Source organism: Eumetopias jubatus, unplaced genomic scaffold (assembly GCF_037043125.1).
Source record: "Eumetopias jubatus isolate StellerSeaLion01/CBP00866 unplaced genomic scaffold, mEumJub1_p1.0 scaffold_1, whole genome shotgun sequence".
Classification (NCBI taxonomy): Eukaryota; Metazoa; Chordata; class Mammalia; order Carnivora; family Otariidae; genus Eumetopias; species Eumetopias jubatus.
Window position 1 is genome coordinate 12,489,116 of NW_028274807.1, and position 27,048 is coordinate 12,516,163.

General features: G+C 43.4%; 1 protein-coding gene across 2 annotated transcripts; it reads right to left on the reverse strand.

The window, feature by feature from the left end:
• Positions 1 to 2,259: 2,259 nt before the first annotated feature.
• IFNAR1 (interferon alpha and beta receptor subunit 1) lies at positions 2,260 to 26,248 on the reverse strand. Of its 2 annotated transcripts, XM_028114934.2 has the most exons (11): positions 26,086 to 26,244; positions 21,676 to 21,799; positions 17,231 to 17,409; positions 14,967 to 15,124; positions 14,715 to 14,853; positions 12,980 to 13,094; positions 10,299 to 10,498; positions 10,039 to 10,196; positions 7,638 to 7,788; positions 6,589 to 6,734; positions 2,260 to 5,392 (listed from the first exon to the last, which is right to left on the reverse strand). In XM_028114934.2, the coding sequence occupies exons 1-11, from the start codon at positions 26,156 to 26,158 to the stop codon at positions 5,156 to 5,158; spliced, it is 1,680 nt and encodes a 559-aa protein (XP_027970735.1). In that variant the 5' UTR covers positions 26,159 to 26,244; the 3' UTR covers positions 2,260 to 5,155. The 2 variants fall into 2 exon arrangements, with proteins under 2 accessions (XP_027970735.1, XP_087880164.1); XM_088024038.1 differs by lacking the exons at positions 2,260 to 5,392; positions 7,638 to 7,788 and having other exon boundaries at positions 6,611 to 6,734; positions 26,086 to 26,248.
• Between the last annotated feature and the right edge of the window lie 800 nt (positions 26,249 to 27,048).

The window sequence follows — 27,048 nt, forward strand, 5'->3', positions numbered from 1 at the left end:
AATGTAATTCTGACTTGACTGGGTGTATTTTTATTAGCTAAATCTAGAAACTGAAAGCATACGCAGTCTTCAGCTGTACATTGTTCTTTTCCTGTTTCCTCATGACACGCCCAGCCACTTAAGAATCTAAGATACCAGTGAGTGGTGACCCCAGAGTGATTTGTCCCTACCTAGTGGTGAACCCAGTCCATGTCTGTACCTTCAATGCTCTGCTTAATCACTTACGCAACACTTACCGAATGTCAGCTACAGTCAAAAAAAAAAAAAAAAAAAAGAGTCTTTGCTTGCCATTTAGCAGAAGGGGCTATATTGAGGCAAATTGCTCTAAAATCTCTCCTAGGCAGCACCCTAGACGAATGTGCAGGTACAGAGGGTCACAAAGATGACTTCTACATGTTTAAGAGGTAGAGGTCTTCTAGGAAGATTTCAGACTGAATGATCTCTTTATCCTATAAAAGTCATAATCTTATCTTTTTCTAACTAAAATTCCAGACTATTAAAACAATATGAGATTTGGGACTATTTGTTGTTATATTTAAGGACTAACTCCAATCCTTTGGGAAAAGGGACTTTCTACTTGATAGACAAATGTTTTTCTCATTCATTCTTTTCCCTCAGCTCCTTCCTCTCTTGAAGGAGCTAGGAAATTTTGGGGAGGACCAGGGGGTTAGGGGCAGTGAGATTCACCGTGAGGACACTTTAATTAATTTTTTAAAAGATTTATTTATTATTTTAGAGATGGGGGAGGGTCAGAGGGAGAGAGAGAATCTTAATCAGACTCCCCTACTCAGCACGGAGCCCAACACCGGGCTCGATCCCAGGACTCTGAGATCATGACCTGAACAGATATCAAGAGTCAGATGCTTAACCCACTGAGCCACCCAGGTGCCCCAAGGACAGTTTAAGCCAGCTACTGACAGCAACAATCTATTTTCTCCCTCTTCCCCAAACCTGTTTTTTCTAAGCGAGACTGTCTACTCTGCCACTTTTTTTTTTCCTCCTTCATCAGTTACTACCTCATCCACAAGATATCCTCTGCTAGAACGTGAGTCCCAAGTGAGATGGGCCTCATGAAGCATAGGAAACTGGTATATTTTTCTCATGAAAGGCATCAAATTATCTCTTCTTGCCTTTTTCCCCTCAGGTGAGGGAAAAGATACTCCTATTTTTCCTCCATCAATATAAATATCCCATGACAAATACCCACATATATTTGTGTGGTCTACATACCTAGAATTCTGTGGTCACCTAAACCCAAGAAAAAATGCAGTGAGAAGAAACTAGCTGTTACTGGTACTTGTTAAGTAACAGGGCAGTCCTTGGGCATCAGAAATGTATTCATTAATATTTACTTCCTTGTTCCTTTTGAAAAAAAAATTTGAGGAAGCTTATTAAAACAGATTATTGAAGGGTCCCCAGCCTGAATATCAATTGTGTTCAACATCAGAATAAACGTTTCCAGATAGGGGCACCTGGGTGGCACAGTGGGTTGAGGGGTCCGACTTGGTTTTGGCTCAGGTCATGATCTCATGGGTCGTGAGATCGAGCCCCACATCGGGCTCCATGCTCAGTGGGGAGGAGTCTGCTTGAAGATCCTCTCCCTCTGCCCCTCCCCCTGCTCTCTCTCTAAAATAAATATTTTTTTAAAAAGATTTTATTTCTTTGACAGAGAGAGACACAGCGAGAGAGGGAGCACAAGCAGGGGGAGTGGGAGAGGGAGAAGCAGACTTCCTGCTGAGCAGGGAGCCCGATGCGGGGCTCGATCCCAGGACCCTGGGATCATGACCTGAGCCGAAGGCAGACGCTTAACGACTGAGCCACCCAGGCGCCCCATAAATAAATAAATCTTAAAAAAAAAATAAATGTGTCCAGATGGCAGGAGAGATCAATTTACATGTGGGATTGGGGAGTGTCCTTAGAAATTTCTGAGTTTGTTCTGAGAGGAGAGATTTGCAAAAGGCAGGCGGTTTAGTTCAGGAAAGCAGAGTTTGCAACACTGTTTTATCAAGGCGGTGCTCCATCCAAGTTTTAAGTTGAGGTTGTGAGAAGGCAAAGAGCAAGCGAATGAGCTCCCTGTCCAGGAGCTGTGGGACAGGGTGGCAGTGGTGGCGCCTTCCGGGTACTCATCGCGGGACGTCGCAATGTCTGGCCCGGGCATCGGCCCGCTCTGCTGTGTGTAGCCTGTGAAAGCATCAGTTGTAGTGACTTTGTACATGAAAGTTTATCAAGTCTAAGCACGACAACAACAAAACCAAAGACTTCTGGCCCCAGTGTTTATTATATAAAATTGTTCACAGCAATAGGGTTTAAGACAAAAACACAAATACGAGTTGACTTCATAGAAACACTGAACACATTGGTTATGTCCTTCCGCAACTCAACCAACATACAAACACGGTCAGAACCACCCATTTGGTTCAAATTGTGGATGTCACACATTCGATAATTATTTTCCACGCCACCTCCATGAGCGAGGTCCTGCACTGCTGTAGATGCTGGGGATACAGCCATGAATAAAAGAAGGTCCTTGTGCTCAGAGAGCTTCCAGTCTCGTGGGGGCAGACATATACCAGACAAAAAACAAATACATAACATGTCAAGTAGTCACAGGAAGGAGTGGAAGGAAGGAAGGTTTCTGTACACAGAATTCTTAAGAGCAATCTGGGGCTGCCTTTTAAAGGTCGCAGGTCGGGGGAAAAGATACAAACCCTAAATTATATTTAAAAAATAACTTTATAGGTTGTAAATTTCTGGTCAGATTCTAAAGTTCATAGCTCTGAGCAGTGTTTCTAATTTTCGAATTAGAATCTATACTAGTAAGTAAGTACTTTATGGCTATCCTAATGGAATGACCCACATCATACGTGAGGGCAAGGGTAGATATAAACACACATGTGTTTACACACTCGTGTCATTATTTACATGTATATTCACCTATACTAGAGATTTCTGGCTGTAATGATACAAATGTAATTGACTATGTTCAGCCTTGCCAAGAACTATCAACATTGTATTCCTGAGGCAGTCTCCTGGTGTTCCCAAGTACAGGATGTTTCCAAGTAAACTATTCTTCAGAAAGAACACCTATCATACCTTACAAGGAAGCACTTCCTGATTATGCTACACGTAGACCATCATGAAGAATGGAAAGGAACTGCATTTTCATGTCTAGAAGACAAGGCAAAAATGAGGGGTTTTTGTTCACTGCTGTTGAGACGCTTGTTCACTGAAAATCACAGAGGGTCTTCAAACCTTATGACATCAAACTTCCACATGCTAAGGACCTAACCATTCCATTGGTGTCTTCTGAATGTAAGGTGTAAGTCTCCCCTCCTCCACGCCCCACAGAGGTACATCCCGTGTAAAGCGACTTTCTCCCTGGGCCTGGGTGCTGGATAGGACCACTGCGTCAGCGTGGGTCGAGAGCCAGGGCTGGTGCAGGGGTCCTAACACAGTCCCAATCTCCTCTGTAAAGAAGCAAATTTCCAGAGATGGGACCTCTACAAATAGAGGGCCGACCCAGAAGATCTGCCTGAAACTAGATGTCTCCGGTCAGAAAGATCAAAAGGGGAGTGTGTTTGGGTCACTTTAGGGATTCTCCAGCAGAGACCTGCGTCTCCCAGGGGCCTCCCCGATCCCCGCTACCCTCTGCTGGAAGCCGGGGCTGTGGGTCCAGGAAAGTGCATGGTGTGCTCCGTGGAGCTGTGGTTATGCCGAGGCGGAGCTGCCTCAGAGCGGCTGCCTTCCATCTTTTCTTCCCCACAGATGAACCTGGGGCGTCAGCAGGGACGATGACAGCAAATAATACTGGCCTTAGGTTATGTACATCCCAGTGCACTGTGTTGCTGCATCTCCCTTCCCTTGGGAGGCCACCAAAATTCCTAGACTTTCCTTCCTACGAAGGGTCTCCATGACTAATTTAGGAATGCACTCCAGGTGGCCTTTGAAAAACATGATGTAATTCTTAAAAATGAGGTTTTCCCCCCAGTTACACTTTCTTCCTTACGTTGATAGTAAACGTTCACTTTCTTGAGTGTGTGTAAGCGGGGGAGAAGGGACACCTGCATATCCCACATGGGACAGAGAAGCTGGCCTGGTTCAAAACATGACATGGATAAGTTACATGCCAGTTATATCTCAATAAAACTAAGAAAGGAAAAAAGCCAACAAAAACCAAGACACAGATGAACCACCCCACAGCATGTTAATAATTAAAAGCTGATTAGACGCGTTACTCTTATTTTTCACGAAAGTCACCTGCTTTCCTCCTACTGAATGATTCTACTTCTTACTCTGTCTGTTCTATCAGGAGCATTTTCTGGTCCCAAGGCTTCCTGCATACGCTGTGACTAACCTCTACATACTCCCTTATCTTAAAATATCATAATAACTTCTCTGATTAGACAGTTGTCCCTTTCTCTATCACTTCACTGATTGCAAATTCGAATCAGAAGCTACTGTTCTACTAGGTTGGGAATTAGGTTGTGAGTCAGGAAGTATTAATGTATAGGAAAAGATGGCCTGGTTTGGATCCTAAACCACAGCAGGGAGAGGTGACTGTGATGTAGGAGCCAAGGTTTTGGGGGCACATGGACAGGGTTCCCATGAAAATTCTAAGGATCACATTTCTGGCACCTGCAGACGTTTTCTAGGGTAAGCTATTTTATAGAAAACCAGTGGTAATGGTATCGGGCTTTTCTCGAGAAATTTCCCGAGGGCCTACTTTGGTGTCCAAAGTATCTAAATACCTCCTGAAAAATGCTGAACTGTAACACTGAGAATGAAGGACGAGTCGGCGACACGGATAGCCACAGGCTCTTGGTGACGGTGTCACCCGACAGGAACACAGTGACTCTGTGCTTACCACAAAACCGTTAGCACAGCCATACTTGAGATGTCATCAGAGACACAGAGAACATTTTCTGGATTTCACTCATTTCATCAGGCAGGTCCAGGGATTGGTCTTTCAAGGGTCTGTGCGTGGAAAAGAATAGAGAGAACTTCTGTCCCACGGAGAAGTACTTGCCTGCATTTTCGGACCGGTGACCCAAAGACGTTTTCCTTGATCCTCTGCATAGTTACGGGGCTAAGTGAGAACCCAGGCTTCGAGCGCAGCTCCCACAGGACTCCCAAGTATTCTAGAGCTCGCTTCTGGTCACTCGGTTTCCTGGTTCAGGGATTCTTCGCTGAATTTGCTTCCACTGCTTTCATCTTCATTAGAATAGTTTCCCGAATCTTGACTGGTTTGGGAATTATATTTTTTGTGCTCTCCATCGGTTTGGTTAGTTTCTACTGCCGTGATAGTGTTTGTGTTTTCAATTATAAAGCATCTTTCTGTTTGTTCCTCGGAAGTGAAAAGGAGGAGATTCCGGAGCGGTTGCTCAGAGAAATACTAATTTAAAAAAAAGGGGGAAGAATAGGAACAGATTGTTTAAAATAATGAGAGTTTTTGGTTCCAACGGCTTCAGTGTCTTACATCCACTACCGAGAAAACCAGTGGTAATGGTTTATATTAATAAACATATTAAAAACTAGCTAGGAGCCTATCGACTGCCATCTAACATTTAGAATAAGCCCCTCACTAGTGAGGTCCCATGCCTCTTGGCACTGTCTTGGGGCAGGTACATGAAGAGGACCCAGGATGGGGCACAGGGGGCTGGTGAGCATGCGAGAGTGAAGGAAAGGGGTGTGCGCTGGGACTGTGGAGAGTTTCTTTTGAAACTTTATAGCATAATGGCATTTGCTCAAGTTCTCTCTCTTTTTTAAAGAAGATTTTTTTTAAAGATTTTATTTATTTATTTATTTGACAGAGAGAGACACAGAGAGAGAGGGAACACAAGCAGAGGGAGTGGGAGAGGGAGAAGCAGGCTCCCCGCCGAGCAGGGAGCCCGATGCGTGGCTCAATCCCAGGACCCCGGGATCATGACCTGAGCTGAAGGCAGATGCTTAACAATTAAGCCACCCAGGTGGCCCTGCTCAAGTTCTCTTAAGTGACCTGCTTAACTTCACAGAGTTAACATATGCAAACATACTGTAGCAGATCAACAATTCATGTTCGGGTGTCGCTATAGCTCCAAAGCCGGAGCTCCAAGCGATATTCCCAAGGCAGGCAACCTGAACCCCCGCCCTAGGTGGACACACCATCCCCAGGCTAGGTCCTGGGCTTAGGTCTTTGTCATTTAGTGCTTTCAGTAAATATGCCAACCTCACGGGGGGGGGGAGGGGGCAAACAGGAGCCTGTGAGGTGTCCCGAAAGGAGACTCATATTTCATTTTCTGTGATGTCATCCACAGAATGCACTGATGAGGATGCTGTAGGCTTTGGGTGAATACCCAGCTTTTCAATGATAAAACAAATGCCAAGGTAGCCAAACTGAAGAAAAATATGAGATTAAGGACAAACCTTAACTATTCCACGTTATATGATATTAAATGACTGTTTCTAAAGCCAATTTGCTGAAAGTGAAGAAAATATCCCAGTGTGTATATTTTCCGGATATCAAGAAAATGCATATATTCTGTGGACATCAAATATAGTTCCCATTCGTTTTAAGAAAAATCCACCCATTGACAAAGAAAAGTCACATACCTCATCTATAGTGGAAGGAGGTTTACTTGATGGAAAGAACACATAACTGATACATCTAAAGAGAAGTTTCATGACATAGATGACAACCGGGATGGAAAACAATGCAGCACAAACTCCAGCTATGAGCCAGGTTTTGGAAGTATTTCCTAAAAATAAGTAAGTGATGTTAAGCTTCAACATAGATCTTGACACCCAAATATGTTCACAATGCTGACAGTTTAGGTGGATGGAATATAGCTATGTGAAAGGAAATATAAAAATCTATGAAATGATGTACCCTTAGAAATATTTCTGGTAACATGGGGCATACAAGAGCTGTAGGCAATGCATTCCCTTTATCTCTCTATTTATAAGTAGGCTCCATGCCCAATGTGGGGCTGGAACTCATGACTCCGAGATCAAGAGTCACACGCTTTACTGACTGAGCCAGCTAGGCATGCCTCCCACCCCCTCTTTTTAGGCAATGCATTTCCATTTAAAGAGTGGCCCAGCAAGGTGAAGGATGCAATGTTGACATTTAGCTCCCCAACAGTGCAAAGTGTTCTCTAGCAGTTCCTGATACAGAGCTTGCATAATTAAAACCATTCCGTGACCAATCAGCATCTGCAAGTCAACACTGCAAACTGTAAAATACACAATGGGACTTAACCATTCCCACGGAACAAAATTCACAATTGAACTAATGAAGTGATCCCCACATGATAATTATATTAAGAATTATGTAAAGAGAAAACCCAAAACCCACCTAAAATAGTCTTATTAAATGTTAAAAGAGTAATTATTAAAGGCAATTTAATTATGTGCGTATTGAATGAAATATAAAGCATTCAAAAACACTGAACTGCGCAGTAAAAATATTTTCTAAAACCGAAGGACTTAGCCTGAAGGTCTACTTTTGATTCATGTAGCTCATGAAGAAAGTATTCTCCTTATGCTTTTGTAGTAAGAAGGAAATATTTTACAAATTCCAGTGAATTTGAATTATTTTTTGAAAGTTCAGTTACATTAAAAAAAAAAAGAGAGAGAGAGATATAATGGAAGATTCTGACCTGGTTTTGTTTTCTCGCACACAATATCACTAAAAACACTGCTTTTATTCCACTTTCCTTCCTGAATGAGTGCTCTGGCTTTGACACAATATACAGTCAGTGGTTTCAATTTAGGAAAAGTAAAATCTGTTCTATTCTCTCGAATTTTTCTCTGTAAGAAAATAAGTAGATCATTGATAAAATTTAGTCACCTTATGAAATCAGATAGGGAATGTTGATTTCCTAAATTCTCTAAATATTCAGTCTAAGACTGGCCTCTCCCAACCACTTAGTTGGTGTATGTTTAAGAAATACACATTTGTTTTGGACAACACATTACGACCCAAGTCAAACTTAAAAATGCTGCTTCCAAAAAGGAATTATGACATATTCCTAAGACAACTCTAATTTATAAGTACCTGTTGATTTGGTTTAACTGCCATTGTTATTTCCTCTGCTCGGTGGCAGAATATTTAGGAGTGGGGGCTCTGGCCTTAAATTGCCTGTATTAGGGCATCGCTTATAGCTATGTGGCCTTAGGCAAGTTGTTTCTTTTCTCTCGGCCCTATTTCCAGATCCGTAAAATGAGGACAATTACCACTCCTCCCTGCAGTAGTCAGCTATTGCCACAATAGTATCGTATAACAAATCACAAAATAATGACAACAAAATAACGTCATGCAATGTCACATAATATAACAAAACATCCTGTGGCTCAAAACCCATTTATTTTTCTCACTCACGCGTGTCCTGACTGGCTGTGGAGCCCGTACTGAGGCCATGGGTCCTCCCCAGGTCCCTCATCCTCCTTGGACCAGAAACCAAGTGCAGCATGCTTTCCTCTTGGCAAATGAGAGAAGCCCAAGAGCCAAGCCAAACCGTCCTCACACCACAACCACCCACATTCTACTGTTTGAAGCCCGGCATCAGGGAAGCGATAAGAGATACTCCATTCCAAGTGTCTGCCGAACTATTTAATCAGGCAGTCAGTCTGGCAGGACTGTTTTGAAGAATGACGGAGACAATTCATGTAAATTACCACAGCACCTGATGCATAATAAGCTTTCAATAAATCCGAGTTGCTATTATGATTGTAATCACTGACAGGATAGGATGGCAAATGATATTAATCTCTACTATCTGTCAAGCGATGTGCTAAGTGTTTTCATATGTTACCACATTTTAAGATTTTTTAAAAAAAATTTTTAAATAATCTCTACATGCAATGTGGTGGGGCCCGAACCCACAGCCCTGAGATCAAGAGCTGCACGTTCTACCGACTGAGGCAGCCAGGGGCTCCTCTTATGTTACCTCATTTTTAAAAAAATGGAGTTACTACGACCACCACCACTTTAGAGAAGAGGAAAAAAAACCTCAGAGAGGTAAAGCACCCTGGCTAAGGTTACACAATTTGATGGTTTGAGACACAAATACAGGTTTTTCCTGATGTAAGAACAACCGAGAACTGACTGTAATTCTCAGTGGGCTGAATTATGCTTTCGTTACAGGGTGTTCAGATAGTTAAAAGGAAAGTAGCCAAGTCATTATAATTTTCTTAGATTTCCAACAGAAAATAAAGTCAAGTTACAGAATTTATCCACCCAACTACACAAGATTTTTCAAGGTTGATTCCTTGATTGTAATTCCACAGGGAAAAGAGATCTAGAATCCTGTGCATTATCCGATGTTGTGTACTGCCTTTGTCCGTGGTTTCCTAATTTTAGTGTTTAAACCTGTGTTTCTTGACTCTTTTTCATGACTACCCCTGCCAAGGAGACTTTTCAGAGGACTGTTTTCAAATCCTTCCTCTGCCATGAAATTGAACAGTAAGGAACAGGGTTTTGTGTGGCAAAGCTTAACTCTGGAGGCGTGCTTTCCTCTCGGAGTGCCACAAACCACTGGACCAGCTGAGATTTTGCCCCCTTGGAGGTACCCTGCCCCCAGGGCATAGCTGGCAAAGTCTGGAGGTTTTTTGGTTGTCACTACTGGGAGGCAGTGACACTGGCCACCAGCAGACAGAGGCCAGAGAGGCTGCTAAGCACCCTACAATGCACAAGACAGCTCCCACAGCGGAGAATTATCCAGTCTGAATGTCCCCAGTGTCGAGACACTCTGGTTTAGATAAATACCCAGGAATCATGTTAAAAGCACAAATTCCCAAGTTCCATCCAAGAGATTCTGATTTGAGTAGTAAGAGGCACAGGGATCCGAATGTTAACAACACACCGGGATGCCCAGATGCAGGTGATCCGTAACTACGCCGTCAAACAGGGAGAGATGCTAATATTCTTCATGTTGTCATCACAGTCTTAATGCCTAAAAATTTCCCTAAAATTTTAACTTCAAACTTTGTTTCCCCAAAATCCTAGTTACAACCCTACATTATAGATTAACAACACATAGTTGTTGTTTTTGTTTTTACCTCAGCATTTGAAGTATTTTCCCAAAATATAATTTCATAAATTAGTGGGTAATGATGGTTCACAGGCTTGTTTTCAGACTCTTTGGGAGCGCTGATATAGACCCGCAGGGAAACATCGTTAGTGGATTTCATGGTAATGACTGGAGGAAACGGGGTAACTAGGAAAAAAATGTACAGGCACAATGTTCAACTTGGAAAAACAATATTAAGACTGTGCCAAATCGGAGAAGCGCAACCTGAAGAAAAAACTACTGGCTTACTTTGTAATTGAGTATCAAATTTTTCTTCGTTAGACCAAACAGATGTGGTATTTCCATCCGATGCTCGAACACGGATAAGGTAAATTCCTTTTCGGAAAGTACTTTTGGGAAAGACACACTGTGTAGTTTGGACATTTTCACAGTTTGGTATTTGTTTCCATTTACCTGAATTGTCCCCAGGAATCTTTTTTAAATAGGCACTTTAAAGACAAAAAAAAAAAAATATTACAAACATAGTAATTCAATAAATATTTATGAAATACTTAGAATATGCTAGACACAGTTAGGGGTTAAGGTTACAGAGGGAAACAAGTCCCCACCCTCAGGAAGCTTGCAATACAGTGCAAGAGACACACATAAAACACAAAGAGAACCAGAGCCCTTGCTCCGGGGTATGACAAAGTGTTACTGTACCAGAGCTGACCAGAGCCAGCACACAAGAACCACCACTGAATTTTCTGGAATGCTGCGAGCCAGTTATTAAAAGCCATTACTATAGATTAAATTACATAAACTTACAAATAAATAGACAGCATTAAAAGTAAAAATACGCAAAACTCTTTTTTTTTTTTTAATTTATAGCTGGCAGGTCAGAAGCACAGGTGACAAGGTGGATCAAAACTCATTTTGTCCTAATTATTTTATTACATTTTATCATCTATGCTCAAAGCTATCTATGTCTATTGTATCTCTGTGGTGGAAATACTCTGTAAAGGGGTCCTCCTGTGCATTTCTCCCTAGTGCCATGTTCAGTGACATCATGTTGAAAGGGACCATAGTAGGCATATTTATATCATGAAAACTGGCAAGCGCTACGAATAAGGCTTTTTTTTTCCTTCTGGAAAGCCAGCTGTGAAACATATGACCCATACACCGATGGGTAAGTGTTAAAATGCAGATAATACGCCACAGTGTGGTAAGAGCAAGTCTACACAGAATATGGACACTTGACTGAGCCTGGAGAGGTCAAGTAAATTACTCAGTAACCAACAGCTCAAAGCAACTCAGTTCAAGCCTGGAACTACAACAGCCTCCCTAACTGGTTCTCCCGTCTTTGGTGTCTCTGTGGCCTACATACAGCGTGGCAATCTTCACCCTCCTTGAATACAGACCTCATGGTACCCACCCCTCAGTGCAAAATTCGAAATGGCACCCAAACGCCTGATCTTCACCTAGCCTATGTATTCAATTTTCTCTCTCATTGCTCTCCTGTGCCCAAACGTTCAACTGTTCTCAAGGTAGGGCTTCTCCCATGTGGTAGGCAAAATTCCAAGATGGCCCCCCAGAGTCCTTGTGACACCATGAGCAGAGGGACCAGCTAATAAGCCAAGCCTGGTCCCCTGACCAGAAGTCACTGGGAGGTAACAGCACTCTTCAAGCTGTTATTAAATTTGTGGTAATTTGTTATAGAGCAATAACACCCCCACCCCCAACCTTCACCTAATTTTCAATCACTTTGTAGCCTGAGCTTCCCTTGTGCTGTAGCTCTGCCTAACACGCCCTCTCATGTCCAATTTTAAAATATATGATTCACCAATGAAGGCCTTGTTCACATCTCATCTCCCTCCACATGGCTTCTTCGGTCTCTCCAGCCCCATCCACCTTTACATTTTCGATTTGTAGAGCACTCCTCAGCCCCAAACCACAGCTTGCAATGCCACCTCAGCTACCTGCTTTGGAGTCTAGGAACCACGTGTTGTATTGCTGTACCTTTCCCACCCCTTCGGTGCTTTGTCCAGTGTGCTGAGTACCCGCAAAACTTCGAGAACCACCACCGGAAAAACCCCCATTCCTCTCTAGTCTGTGGCGTTAGTACTTAGCACACTTCTGAGAGTGAAGTTCCGGGTCAGTCAGAGTCTACGGGCATGCAGGCACGGGAATGCGCTTCCATTGCGCGACCAGCATGGAAGGAAGGAGACAGTTCACCAGCGCAGTGCCCATTCCCTTCGCCCTCCGTTCACTTCCTGCTTCTCTCCCTCCTCTCACTGTTCCTTTCCTGCCCTTGCCTCTGGTCCCTCTATTCCTCAGTATAGCTTTCTTACCCACCTCCTTCCTCCCCACAACCCGCTCCTCCTTCCACTGGATTCGCCTCTTTATCACCTACACCTTTCCAGCCAACATGGACTACAGGCAGTTCTCAACCACTTCTGCAGGGCTGAGACATTATCCACAGTTCCGGCCAGCTTTCTTCATTTCCCACTGAAGTGATCACAAAAAAATCTGTCAAAACCACTACCATTGTCAAGAAAATGGGAAGGCTAACTTGAAATGAGTAAGAGAGACTGGACTGAGACCATTCCGAGGACTCATGGAAAAAGTGAGTTCTGAAGAAAAGGTCAGGGTCGTGTGTCAAGTAGTCCAGATTGAGGAAATAAGACATGCAATGAGAAGCACACTTGAAAAGAAAAAAAGAAAAAGAGCCAGTAAGTTCATGAGATATTATTAAATATGCCCCTATGATGACAGATGAAGAAACCAAGGCCAAAAGAGATTAAGGGATTAGCTCAGTGTCATCCAGTTAGTTAACAGCAGAGCAGGGACCAGAATTAAATATCCCATTTCCAATATGGGATAATCACCTCAAGCAGTCAGCCTCTGTGCCTGGAGCTGTAGGGGGCTGAAGTGGAGTGAAAGGAACCATAATAAACTGGGCAAAAGGAAACTCATGGAATAGAACTTACTGGAGCCACTGAGCTTGAAAAGTCACATTTTCATATGTATAATCCCATTTAAGAACATAGATGTGATTTTTAGCATCAACTTGAATATTTTCCGGTGGAGGCAGTTTATTTTCAACTAGGAGACGAAGAATACACACAAAAGCATACATTGCTACTTTAGTGAGATAAGACATGGTAAGAATTCTTTTTTTAAAAATTTTATTTATTTTTAAAGATTACTTATTTATCACTTGAGAGAGAGCAAGAGAGAATGAGCACGAGTTGGGTGGAGGGGCAGAGGGAGAAGGAGAAGCAGACTTCCCCCTGAGCAGGGAGTCCGATGTGGGGCTCGATCCCAGGACCCCCAGGGATCATGACCTGGGCCAAAGGCAGACGCTTACCTGACTGAGCCACCCAGGCGCCCCTGCCCTCTTTTTCCCTAAAGATTTATTTATTTGAGAGAGAGAGAGACAGGGTTAAGAGTTCTTTTTTCTTTTTTTAAGATTTTATTTATTTATTTGACAGAGAGACAGACAGCGAGAGAGGGAACACAAGCAGGGGGAGTGGGAGAGGGAGAACCAGGCTTCCCGCTGAGCAGGGAGCCCGATGCGGGGCTCGATCCCAGGACCCTGAGATCAGGACCTGAGCCGAAGGCAGATGCTTAACTGACTGAGCCACCCAGGCGCCCCCATGGTTAAGAATTCTTCTTAACAGCATGGGCAAGAAAAGAAAAAGGCTTACGTGTTATCAGGGGGTAATAGCTAAGTGAGTTACGAATGGTGTATGTTCACACAATGTGATAGTATGCAGCCATTTAAAAGAACGTGATGGGGCACCCAGGTGGCTCAGTCTGTTAAGCGTCTGACTTTGGCTCAGGGTCCTGGGATCAAGCCCCACATCGGGCTCCCACTCAGCGGGGAGTCTGCTTCTCCCTCTCCCCCTGCCAGTCCCCCGACCTGCTCGTGTTCTCGCTCTCTCAAACAAATAAAATCTTAAAAAAAAAAAAAAAAAAGAACGTGATAGATCTGTATGTGCCAACATACAAAGAGATCCTCAATGAAGTAGGTTAAACAAGCACGTTGTAAGATCGATCTGGCAGGATCCTATTTTTTAAATTCAAATACCAAAACTAAGAAACTACATACACGTCTGTGTGTATGCTTATAATAAGCCCTGACAGAAGCAGGAAATACGCACAAACTACCAGCAGGGCTAACTGCTGGTAAATGGGACTGGGGATAAGCAGGCAGGAGAGAAAAACTTTACTTTAAATTCTCCTGTAAGTTTGATTTTAAAAACAAAGCATATTAAACTTATGATTAAAATAACAAACAAATCTAAGCTCCTAACCTCTGACCTTAATTGTTGGTGAGAGGCCACTGACAAAATTTATCAGGATGCTTCCACATTTTAACACTTGACACTTTTTATAAAGGTATACATTTTGGAAGACTAACGGTTCCTCTAGCAACTGCTTTCCCCCTTTTGTGGATTCTGAGCAAATAAAAGTAGCTTTTGTCATTAGAAAATATTTAGACTTTTAGACAGAACTTTCATCACTGCTTACTTGAGACAAAAATCCCAATTCCTGTGACTTTTTTTTTTTTTTTGCTGATGTAAATGCTATTATATTTTTGTTTTAATATCTATTAAGATATCATATAAACTTCAGCAACCAAGAGGAAAACTGCCAGAATTAATAGATTGCCCATCTGTATATAAAGTTACTAAATCTAAAGCATAACTTTCTCCTTACCTGTGGTCTTTATACAATACACAGGACTATAGACACCAGTTTTTCTCGGCAAAAGTCTTGCTTTAACTTTTAAGCAATAAGTGGTCTCTGGTGAGAGTTTATAAATTTTATCTCTGGGGTAAACAGTTTTAGTCCTTCTCTATAATAAAAGAAAAACAGAAGTCTGCTCTTTAAAAAAGTATAAGGTTAAACTTTAGGACAAATTCATGTCCTTTCTCTCTCACTTTGAACAAAGGTAAGAAGAATACTTACTTCTCCACTTGAAGAGTTTTTCCAGATATCCAAGCTGTAGGTGAAGCTTGAGCTATCCAGAGCCCACATGCCATGATCTTTTGCTCCAGGTGGCGAGATGTTTATTATTATTGCCTTATCTTCAGCTTCTAAATGTACTTTTGGGGGACCAATTTGAGCTGTAAAAAATGAACACATTTACTATAGAACTTCATTAATACAGGGTCGAAACATTCATTCAGCAAATAATTCTGAGCACTTCCTATATGCCTGGCATAGTAACACAGAGAAAGTCCTTCACGGCGCTTATACTTTAGCGGGGGATATGGCCATAAACCCCAAATAGACAAATACATATAATGTCCTGTGTGCTGTGAGGAAAAATGAAATAACACAGAGGGAGAGAGGATGGTGGCAAGACCTGTTTCAAATAAGTCAGTCAGGAAAAGCCTCCCTGCGACATTTGAGCTGAGGCCTGAATAACGTGAGGGAGTCAGTCAGGCAAATTATCTAGGGAAAGAGTATTCCAGCAATGTGGGAATGCACTTCACATTTTCAAGAGACAAAAAGGAGGCTCCGGTAGCTCTGAGAAGCAGCTAGAAGCCAGATAACAAAGGAAGAGCTCTGTAGTTAGCTTTGGGACTTTGCTGGAGGGCTGAGATCCGAGGAGTGCCATGCTGTGATTTACGTTTTGGAAAGATCACCTTAGTTCAGGCACAAGGAAGCAGGCAGGCCGGGAAGAAGCTACTGCAGTAGCTCAAGAGACCAGCCTTGTTGGTCGCAGGGATGGACGCGACAAGGGATCCGCTTTGGGATGTACCCTGAAGATGGACCATTCAGAAAGTATTGACAGACTGGATGCAGGGCATGAGGAAAACCGATGCCAAAGAGGACTCCAAGGCTCTTGGCTTGAGCAAATAAAACAGGTGCTGTCTGTAGCAGGGATGGAAAAAATTGCAAGAGGAGTCGGTTTCGAGGGGGAAATCAAGAGCTTCGGTTGACCAGATGACTTAGACACACACGCAGAGATGCCTGTTGAAAGAGAGTTGGTGATACAGTATAAAGTAAGGGGAAGGAGTGGGGCTGGAGATGTATGTCTGGGCTTTTCTCAAGAGCACACAGACAGGATTGAAAGCCGTAAGAGTCCCAGCGGACCGAGTGTAGAAAAAGAAGAGGTCCGACAGCCCAGCCCCGCAGCAGTCCGGCACTGACGGGTCTGGAGGGCCAGGGGAAAGGGGCGCAGGAGGAGAGCTGGTGGGGAGCGGGGTCCTGGAGATCCAAAGTGGAAGGGTTTCAAGTGGTAACCCTGGTGCTACCCAGGAACTGAGCCAGAACAGAGCTGGGAACTCGCTGGGTATTGAGGTCACCAGAGTCCTTGACAAGAGTGGTTTCTGGGCAGCGAGGAGGAACGGAGCTCGAGGGCACAGGGCCACAGAGAGTGGCAGGCAGAGAAGTGCAGAGAGGGACAGAGATCATTCTTCTCGCGAGTTCTGACAGAGGGCCGGGGCTCCCAATTGTTCTGGTCTCAGGAGCCCTTCACACTCAAAGAAACCAAGGGTCTGAAAGAGCTTTTGTTTATAGGGATCACGTCTTTCAACATTTAGCATACTAAACATTAAAACTGGTAACATTTTCAAGTATTGACTCATGAACAGATAATAGCGGTAAACCCATGGCGCTGTAACAAATACGTGTTCTAAAAAAAAGGAACTACATTTCTCAAAACAGACGTGGCTAGAAGAGTGGAGCTGTGTCACATCTTAGCCCAATTTTGTTAACGTCCGGCTTAAACAAAGAAGACAGACGCATCTCCTGCTCGCTTCTGCCAAGTCAGTCAGTCAGTTGATCTCCCTCTCCCCATCAGCCTCCGAAAAACTCCACTGTATACTCAAGACAGAATGAGAAGGAAGGGGCACATAAGTCTTAGAATTATTCTGAAAACAGTGGGCTTTTTTATTTTTTTAAAGAATTTTTATTTATTTACATGACAGAGAGAAAGAGAGCACAAGCAGATGGAGTAGCAGGTAGAGGGAGAGGGAGAAGCAGGCTCCCTGCTGAACAAGGATCCCAATGTGGGACTTGATCCCAGAGATCACGAGATCAGAGATCATGACCTGAGCCAAAGGGCGTCACGTAACCAACTGAGCCACCCAGGCCCACCACCCCACCCCGCTTTTTCTTTAAACGGAAGATTTTACGCCATGCACGTGAAGGGGCTGGGGAAGTGAGCTGTGATTGCAATAGTTCATGAAGAATATCCTGTAATTCGGTTGGCAACTTCTTACCTTTTCCAAATAGGGTGAATGAGTCAACATAATGCCATGGAGAAGTGTTGCCGTCCTTCTCTGCTCTTATCCGCAATTTAATTTCTTCATAAACATTGAGCTTGACTGAAGAAAAGTTGCATTTGGTACTGGCGACAGACTGACAGCCAGGCAACTTTACCCAAGTATCATTTTCAAGACTTTAAGACAGAACAGGAGATGCATGAATAAGCAAATGTATAAATACAAAAGACTGTCAAACATGGTTTCTCTTTACTAAAAACAGAAACTATTACAAAGCTAGGCTAGGTAGTTATTCTATTTGAGTTAATGTCCTGTTAACATTTTAGTTGCAATGTGGCCCTCGTGTCCAGCACATATGCACCAAGTTATTATTTAGATAAGTGGAATCATTCTGATGGTTCATTTTTGGATACAGTTCTGTAATTTTGTGACAGGCTGCATTAGGATTTCAAAGAAGCAGAGAAAGAAATAACCTAGAAGGTACAAAGAGTGGACTTAGTGTCAGGTTTGTTAAAAAATAGTTGTGTGACTTTGGGCCAACTACTCTGTATTTCTGGATCTTTTCCTTACTGAAAACTTGGTGACTGGATCTGATGATTCCCTTCTAAACTTCTCGGACTAGATTTACCAGACCAGAGAAGACCTCAGAATCAGCAGGGTTGGAGAATTTCCTCTGCCCTCATCAAAACCAAACGGCCCCTTCTGCTCGCTGGCTGCAGTAATGCTTCCTACTACATCACTAGAAACAAAACTTAAAATGTTAATATAAACTGACAAATTCCTCATTCAGTCCATTAAAAAGTAGAACTGATGGATATTCGATCCTTCAAACACATGAAGAAATCAAGAAAGGACATCCTGCCACACGTGACTCTGGCCTACCCAGGAGGCTGACGGGAAGGTGAGAGACAACAAACTTGTTAGGTCTTGAAATTTTTTGCCCACATGAAGCCCTGTCTACCTTTTGTTTTTTTTTTTAAAGATTTTATTTATTTATCTGACAGAGAGAGACACAGCGAGAGAGGAAACACAAGCAGGGGGAGCGGGAGAGGGAGAAGCCGGCTTCCCGCCAAGCTGGGAGCCCGATGCGGGGCTCGATCCCAGGACCCTGGGATCACGACCTGAGCCGAAGGCAGACGCTTAACGACTGAGCCACCCAGGCGCCCCAAGCCCTGTCTACCTTAAACCAGGCAGAGAAACTCTCCTCTGAGAAGGCATTTCCATCAAGACTGATTCATAATTTCTAGCACGAGCTGCTTTTCCGAGGGGAAGGGGGAGAGGGAGGGAGGGAGGGTTAATACTGTAGACTTCTTTTTAAAAATGCTTTAAGATAACAGAGTCCAGGGATGATCTAGCCACATCATTTCTGTGCTGACCCAAATACAAGTCCATCTCATTTTTCAAAAAGGACTGTACCCCTGAAACAAATAATACATATGTGCTAATTAAAAACAAAACAAAAAAGAAAACATTTGAAAAAATTACCAAAAATATACACCAGCATATGGGAAGCTACATTCCTGGCTAGTTTCCCTTTCTACTTCTCTGAGCTGTGAGGCTAGAGATGGCATTTAATGATACCTGGAGAAACTCCTCCCCATCAGACTCTATGTTAAAAAATCCAGAAACTCTTATTATAAACAGAAAACCTTATACAAATTGTAAAACTAAGCCTTGACATGGTTCCAACCCACTGTCCCTCTTCCCCTCTTTATCTCTCCTGTTCTAGGAGATGCAGAAGCACACTCGATTCCAGTGCTTTTGTGTTATAAGGGAGCTACTGCAGTGGTAGCTGTTTTTATACTATCTTAAAAAAAAAACGAAACAACCAATCAAACCCAACTTTATCATGGAAAGTATTTAGATCAGAACAGAACATGATTTGAGAACGATGATGTAACTGATATAAAATTCATTTCGTAAAACCCGTGCCATAATATAAGGAACATGCCATCTTGGTCTTTCCTATTCACTGATACATTCTAAGTACCCAGAAGAGTATTTAGCATAAAAGGCACCCAATCTTTATTGAATGGAAGAATGAATACTAAACACTACATACATCATAATAAATTTCGAATATAGGTCACAAATACTGATGTCTTAGCATGTGTTCTACAGACACTGGAATCCTAATGGCTTACTTATGTGTCCGTGTATCATTTATCACCAGTGGCATCTGTCCTACATTCGGAGAAACACTACATTAAGGGGCATCTGGGTGGCTCAGTGGGTTAAGCATCTGACTCTTGATTTTGGCTCAGGTCACGATCTCACGGTCCTGAGATAGAGTCCCGTGTCTGGCTCCGCGGGGGGGTATGGAGCCTGCTTGAGATATTCTCTCTCTCTCTAACCCCCACTCCCTCTGCCCCTCCCCCCACTCACAGTTTCTCTTGGTCTCAGTAAAATTTTTTTTTTAATTAAAAAAATACTTGTTTGCTTTTGCTATTAACTACACTTCCATTAATCACTTCTTTCGTCCACTGAGCACTTTACATAAAATTGGTCTACACTTCGGGGCACCTGGGTGGCTCCGTCGGTTAAGTGCCTTTGGCTCGGGTCATGATCTCAGGGTCCTGGGATCCAGCCCCATGTAGGGCTCCCTGCTCAGTGGGGAGGCTGCTTCTCCCTCTCCTCTGTGCTCTCTCTCTCTTTCAAATAAATAAAATCTTAAACATTGTTCTATACTTCTACAACCTTCTAAGTTAGACATCTTATTACGGTAGGAGGGGGGCGGGGGAGTCCCATCCCAGTTTGCCTGGTGTAGTCCTGGTTTAAGCTTGTTTCAGCTTATCTAAAATTAACTGCCCCTTTTGACTCTCGAAAGTGTCTTGGTTTGGATGGTAAGTTCTATATGGTCATATCAGTTTTTACCACAACTTCACAGACAAGAAAACAGTGATAGAATACATAGCATGGGATGGCTGTGCACCCAAGCAGCCTGGCTCAAGTCCATACCACACTATACTGTCACTGTACTCTCTCCCTAAACTTGTAGTCTGGCATATCTTTATAAGGCAATTATTTTTAAAGCTAGTAGAACAGAGCAGGATGAGAACATATTGAAATAATGCATTTGATGCTAAAGTCAGAATGAAAGAATGAAAGGCAGACTATTATGGACTGGAGAATTTAGTATCAGTGAGAGAATGTGTGAAGGAACGATACGAAGGCACTATCTTCTTTGCTAAAAGGTAACTTTATTTTTTAAAAAAGATTTTATTTATTTGAGAGATAGAGAGAGAGAGAGAGAGAGAGAGTCAGTGAGAGAGAGAGAAAACAAGAGCTGGGGTAGGAGGGCACAGAGGGAGAGGGAAAAGCAGACTCCCCACTGAGCAGGGAGTCCCACGTGGGGCTCGATCCCGGGACTCCAGGATCATGACCTGAGCCAAAGGCAGACACCCAACCGACTAAGCCACCCAGGTGCTCCTAAAAGGGTAACTTTAAACAAGAGTATCTGAAACAATCTTTGTTATACCTAAAATAGTTGTTTAATAAGAAAATTCTGAACTAAAGCAAAGAATGAAATGGACAAAACTCAAAGTTCAATTTAAAGAAAATCTCGAGAGATAAAAATTCTCAAACCATTGATGTATGTATACAAGTCTGCGTATATGCGCACATATACGCACATAAACGCACACACGCGAATGACTAAAGCTGCAAGGGTGAATTCATCTCACAGTCCTATTAACAGTCAGCTGGAGAACTGAGTGCTGGGGTTGTGGCTGAAGTGGGGAGATTCCGGTCCTGGGGGTCCTACACCCCGTTTCTTCACTGGCCAATTACCAGCCACTCTTTCTTAGACAGAGATCATAGCACGCAGGGCCCTGGCACCCAAAGCAAAGTGCTCTTACTCCCTGAGCTGTGTTCCTTCCAGAATCCTTTCTTCTGCAACTCCCCGCCTGCCCATCCTCTTGGCAGCTATGACGTAGAATGTTAGCGCTAGGGAGAAGGCAGAAACTCCAGAACCAGAGTCCATGGAAATGCAGGATCTACGATACTAATTCATTTTACCTACATTAAAAAATTGCATATGATGGGGATAATAAAAAAGCCTGATCCTAGGAGAACTGGGGGCCTATTTCAAGACCATGGATAGACCTTTGGGGTACTCTTCCATATCCTCAAGACATGTTCTAGGTCAGACACTGATTTATGCTCAAAGAAGGTGACGCATCTAGAAGAGAGAAGGTGCGGCTGTGGTCTAAAGAAGCTGTCTGCTATCTTCATCCCCCAAATCTCTTTTGCTGCAACACCCCAAGACGAATTGGACTAAGTCTCTATTTGTAGAAATGAAGTTATAAATATTACGTAGACATAAAATTTCTCTCAAAGATGGAAAAACCAATTGGTTCTCAAATCTGAAATATAAATGATGGGGTTACAATTTTCAAAATTATTCACACGATTCTTGTAAATCAATCAATAGAGTTGCGTACGTTTGATAATCTGCTGAAAAAGTCACATTCTTGACAGACGGATCGCTTCTGTTCCACTGCAGGATAAAGGTATCATCAATGATGTAGACCTCTACATTTTGAGGAGATTTTAGATTTGTTTCTCCTAGAAATCAAAGCAACAAGAAAGAAGACAGTTACATATACACTGTAGATAGTCTTAAAAATGTTATTCTTCCTTTCATGTCACTGATTAAAGAATGAATACATTCAAATATAACAAAGTATATACAAAATCTAAAAAAACCTAATCGTTGCTGTCAGCACAGGGAGGCTGCTAATTATTTATTTAATCTCTGCATTTGAGAGAGCTAGAAAAAGGTCGAGGTTTTTTAATCCATAAAAAGTAAGCCTTATATGTCATATATATTTCAGTAAAGCTGGAAAAAATAAGGAAAAATCAGCATTGATCTTTTAATTGAAAGTCTCTTTACCCAAAAAATACAAAAATACTAATTCAAAGGGATACATGCACCACCTATGTTTATAGCAGCATTATTTACAATAGCCAAGGTATGGAAGCAGCCCAAGTGTCCACTGACTGATGAATGGATAAAGAAGATGTGATACACACACACACACACACACACACACACACACACACACACACACACACAGGAATATTATTCAACCATAAAAAAGAATGAAATCTTGCCATTTGCAACAACATGGATGGATCTAGAGAGTATTATGCTAAGTGAAATAAGTCAGTCAGAGAAAGACAAACGCCATATGATCTTACTTATATGTGGAATTTAAGAAACAAAACAAATGAGCAAAGAAAAAAAAAAGAGAAAGGCAAACCAAGAAACAGACTCTTAACTGTCGGTCAAACCAGAGGGGAGGGGGTTGGGGGAGATGGGGGACATGGGTGAAGGGGATTAAAGACTACACTCATCATGATGAGGAGAAAAAAAAAAAAGACCGTCCACCAGCAAAAAGATTACAACTTGCTGAAAGCTCACATGACGGCTGGTTAAAAAAGAAAAAAAAGAAAAAACAGTCTCTGTATAAAAATTTTCTGTGATGTTAGAAGACATGTAAAGGACACAAGATTCAACTGTTTAATGGCCCCAGTTTGGTTTCACATCCTATATTTACGCTTCATCTACTCTGACAGAGAATGGAACAGCTGTGATTTCAAAGTTAACAGCTTAGTCACAGAAACCAAATATTCACATGACAAAAATCAAGAGACAGAGGTATGAATGTGTATCATGTCAGCCAAGCCCTACAGGAACTCGGAAAGGTGTTCATATCAAGCCTGAACCCATCTGTTTATTTTTAAGGACTTCTGTCTAGAGATCTATTATTTCTTACATTTCTAGGAGGAATCTTCCCTGAGTTGGATGTCCTCTCTTCGTATTTTTCCCTTTTGGTCCCTCCAACCTGCATTTTTCTTCCTCTCTGATTACCCAAATACTCCAAGACTCAGCTCAAGTTTGACCCCTTACAGAAAACCTTCCTTTAATACTGCAGCCCATGATGGGTGCCTGGGTGGCTCAGTTGGTTAAGCGACTGCCTTCGGCTCAGGTCATGATCCTGGAGTCCCAGGATCAAGTCCCACATCGGGCTCCCTGCTGAGCAGGGAGTCTGCTTCTCCTCTGACCCTCCCCCCTCTCATGCTCTATCTCATTCTCTCTCTCAAATAAATAAATAAAAAAAAAAATACTGCAGCCCATGCTAACCCTGCTCTTATATTATGTGCTGGAGCATCAATCCCTACTGCTCAGTTTCACACTAAAGCAGATGTACTCAGCACAGTAGCTGACATCTGGTAGGACCTCAAAACTTGCTGAATGAAGATGTTTCAAAAGAAAACCAATTGCTTCTTTGCATTAAACACAAATCCCCAATCAGATGACAAGTTCCTTAAAGGCAGGGTCTATACAGTTGCATACTCAATTTGCATTTTTCAGAGGACTCAGTACAGTGCTGGGTTCACAGGAGTTTCTTCAACAGCACAAAGGGCTGATCTTTCGCTACGATAAGCTATAATTTTTTAAAAGGCTGGCTTTTAAATTTATCTACTGTTCCTGTAATATTTCTAGCCTTTACTTCTGCCTCAGGGCAAGCGTGTTACCTCCTGGCAGACTTTCCACCATAGGAGTCCTTATGTAGAACTTTCTTTATTGGGACTGCCTCCTCTATTTTCCAGCTAGAGATATTATGGTATGGAGTCCAAAGGGGAAAAGCTGAGAAAACATCTTCTAAAAAAAAAATTTTTTTTTTTAATTTGGGGAGCTCCTCCTTGAGTCTCCTCTCCCTCAATTTTCTTTTTTACACTTATTTTCTCTGACACTTCATCACAAAGGAGAATACTTTCCTCATTCCACTCCTCTAAACGTAATTCTCATCCCATTTGTTGTGATTTTATAGATTGTATGCAGCCAAAGGGGAGTGACTGAGTTTACAGGAAATCAACAAAAGATCTGAGAGCATTTGTAGTCTCTGGTCTAGACTAGTCTAATTCCACTAACTCTGGATCTTGAGACAGGGAGAAGAAATTTGATGGAGGTAGAGCCAGAGATTTCCTCTGGGATGCAGTCCTTCTGCTAAAGGAAAGAGACCCTGCAGTTAGGGGCATCTTGGCATTTGGGAGACCAAGAAATAACTGATTGATAAATGGTCAGGGACGTGGAAATAGTTATTACACAGCATTTTCAATTTCACAGATTTCGCTCTACTCGTATTAGCAATATCCTTTTGAAAACAGTCTATTTCACTTTTGTAGCGTGTAAGATCTATAAATGGGCACTTAATCCCATACTTCTACTTACACAGTAAGCAACAATTGGTTGCTTCCAAACTTTCACATTCCTAATGGATGATCAGAAACAATTTACTACTTTTTTAAGTCTGGCATAAATCCAAACACGTATGTCCATATAAACATAAATTTCCTCTCACATTTTGGGTAATTTTCTTAGGCTAGGGTCCCAGGACTACATTTACTAGGTTTAAAAAGTATGAATATTTTTATGACTTGGAAAGAGAGCAACATTAGGATCTCTAGTTTGGGTTAACATTTAATTTAGTTTTGAACATTTTACCGTTCCTTTGAGGAAAAAAGTACATTAGTTAATTGAAAGGTAACTAGGCACTTAAATATCAGTGGATAATTGAGAATTTAAATGGTTTAACCCTTAGGAAAACAGACTACTCTTAAGCCCAGGGGTCTGCCGCTGATTCCCAGGGTTTAATTTCCCATTCAGCCACTGGCTAGCTGCAGGGCCTGAGGCAAGCTACTCAGTGTCTCAGTTTGCTCTTCTGTAAAAAGAGGGTAATAGTGTGTAGCTTTGTACTGAAACCTAAACGAGTTTATACCTTTAAAACACCTAGAGAATTGCCTGGCACATAGTTAAGAGTACAATAAATGCTAGCTGTGTATAAAGTTTATTTTAGCAGCTCTCCCCTAATTTAGATTAAAATAAAGATCTTAATGTACATCCTCTTGGATGCTACTTTTATACGAAAATTCTGGGGAAGTTCTTTTTACATCACAGCACAATGAGCTGAATACAAAAATTTCAAAAACAAAAGACTTCCAAGAAATGACCACGGGGCATACCAGGACCATAGTACCCATATTCTATGTATACTATATTCATGGAAGAGTTTGAGAAATAGGATACCATTTACCATATGGGGGTACGGTTTCCTAAGCAAACAGTTTAAGGGTTTTGAACCTACTAGGCTTGGATTCCCTGACCCTTTGGATTCCTGCCCTTCGGTGCTAGTCCCTCTCTTTCTCTTTGGGTACCCTTCCTCACTACGAAGTCAACCTTATAATAGTTGCCATTCTTCCGATGCGTCCCAGCTAAGTATTAATAAAGGCAGCAAACTAGCCTGGTGGTCCCGGCCTCTCTATTTTGGTTGCGTATTTTTCATTTATTATTACTTTTTATTAGACTGTCCGAATCCCGAAGGCAGCGAAATTCTTGCAACCCTTATCCCCCCTCCCACGTGGGGCTGAATAACTGTTTCCCTAAACTGAGACAATGTTTCAGGAACAGCAACACAATTCGCCGCTAAAGCCTTGTTTATTACTTAAGGGTCCAGCCCGGCTCCCCGCTTTTTCGAAGAGAGAGTCGACAGGAAGCCTCCCGCTCACCCAGCGCCGCGGCGGTGGAAGCCCACAGAGCCGGCGGGGAGGGCGTCTCCCGCTCGGGGACGGGTACGCGGGCCCCCAAGCAAGCGGCGTGCAAGGAACCTTGGAACACCACTTCCTCCCGATTTTCGATCTGAGCGCTGTGACCCCGGACGAGCAGAGGTCTCCGGGACAACGCGCCAGCCCCTTCCACCCGCCTCCCAGGGCCAAGGCTTCCAACGCCCCCACAGCCCAGCCTCTCGCCCTGTCCCGGGCCTGCGCCGGGCCCCCTCGTCTCTCACCTGCGGCTGCGGGCAACATCCACCGCACCGCAGCGACCAGCACCAGGGTCGTCGCGCCCAGGAGGGCGAGCATCGTCCGCGGGCCACCGCCGGCCAAGGCAGTCACATCCTCGGTCACCTCGCGCAGCACCAAACTACGCGAGGCAACCCCAGGCGCAAGGGCCCCCTGCCTCCGCCCCCTGCCTCCGCCCCCTGCCTCCGCCCCCTGCCTCTTCCCCGCCCTTCCGCACTCGCCCCGCCCCTCCGCGCACGCGCGTCCCCTCCGCGCTCGCCCAGTCTCTCCGCGCACGCGCCGCCCTAGTTGTCTAGCGCGCTGGTGCGCTCGGGTGGGGAGAGCTGTGGGCCGCGCGTGCGCGCCTGGAATTGGGGCGTGCCTCCTGTTGTCCTCCTCGCTCGTGGTTTTTACCGTCAGTGACCGCCGAGGGCGGTCTACTCTCTGATTCCGGAAAGACAACGCCTAACAGGCGGCCTTGACCCGAACGGGAACGCGGCGTGTCCTGGCTCAGGCCTTGAGGCGGTGGAGTTACGCAACTCATGCTCTCTGATTGCGGCGGAGGTCGGGCTCTGTCGGCCCTCGCTCGCCGCATCCCGGTCGCGGACACCGAGGCGGTGGAAAGCGGTGTTGGGGCGGCTTGGGTAAGGGAGGCAGGAATGAGGAAGCTGCCGAGGGTGCCAGGCCGTTTCCTGTGAGCAGAGCGCTGTGAGCGAAGGGCAAGAATGGCCAGAGTTAAGCCAAGAAGCGTCGAGCACTCGTTTTCGGGGCGACCTGGCCGAGGGGCTCACGGGACCCCTGGAGAAAGTCGTGGCAGCGTCGGGGCTTGGGATGGTCTCCAGAACAGCTGTCCCTAAGCAGTTTTGATTGCTTACCCCTATCAGTAAACAATTTGGGTCCACCATTCAAATCGTTATTTAAATGCTTTAATAATAGATTATGTATTATTCTTAAAATACGCAAAACGAAAA

Coding starts and splice junctions, on each gene's coding strand:
- IFNAR1 (XM_028114934.2), bottom strand. CDS start 26,158: ATGCTCGCCCTCCTGGGCGCGACGACCCTGGTGCTGGTCGCTGCGGTG. Junction 14,854..14,966: donor AAAACTCTTCAAGTGGAGAA/GTAAGTATTCTT, acceptor CTTTTATTATAG/AGAAGGACTAAAACTGTTTA. Junction 7,789..10,038: donor AAAATACTTCAAATGCTGAG/GTAAAAACAAAA, acceptor ATTTTCTTACAG/AGAAAAATTCGAGAGAATAG.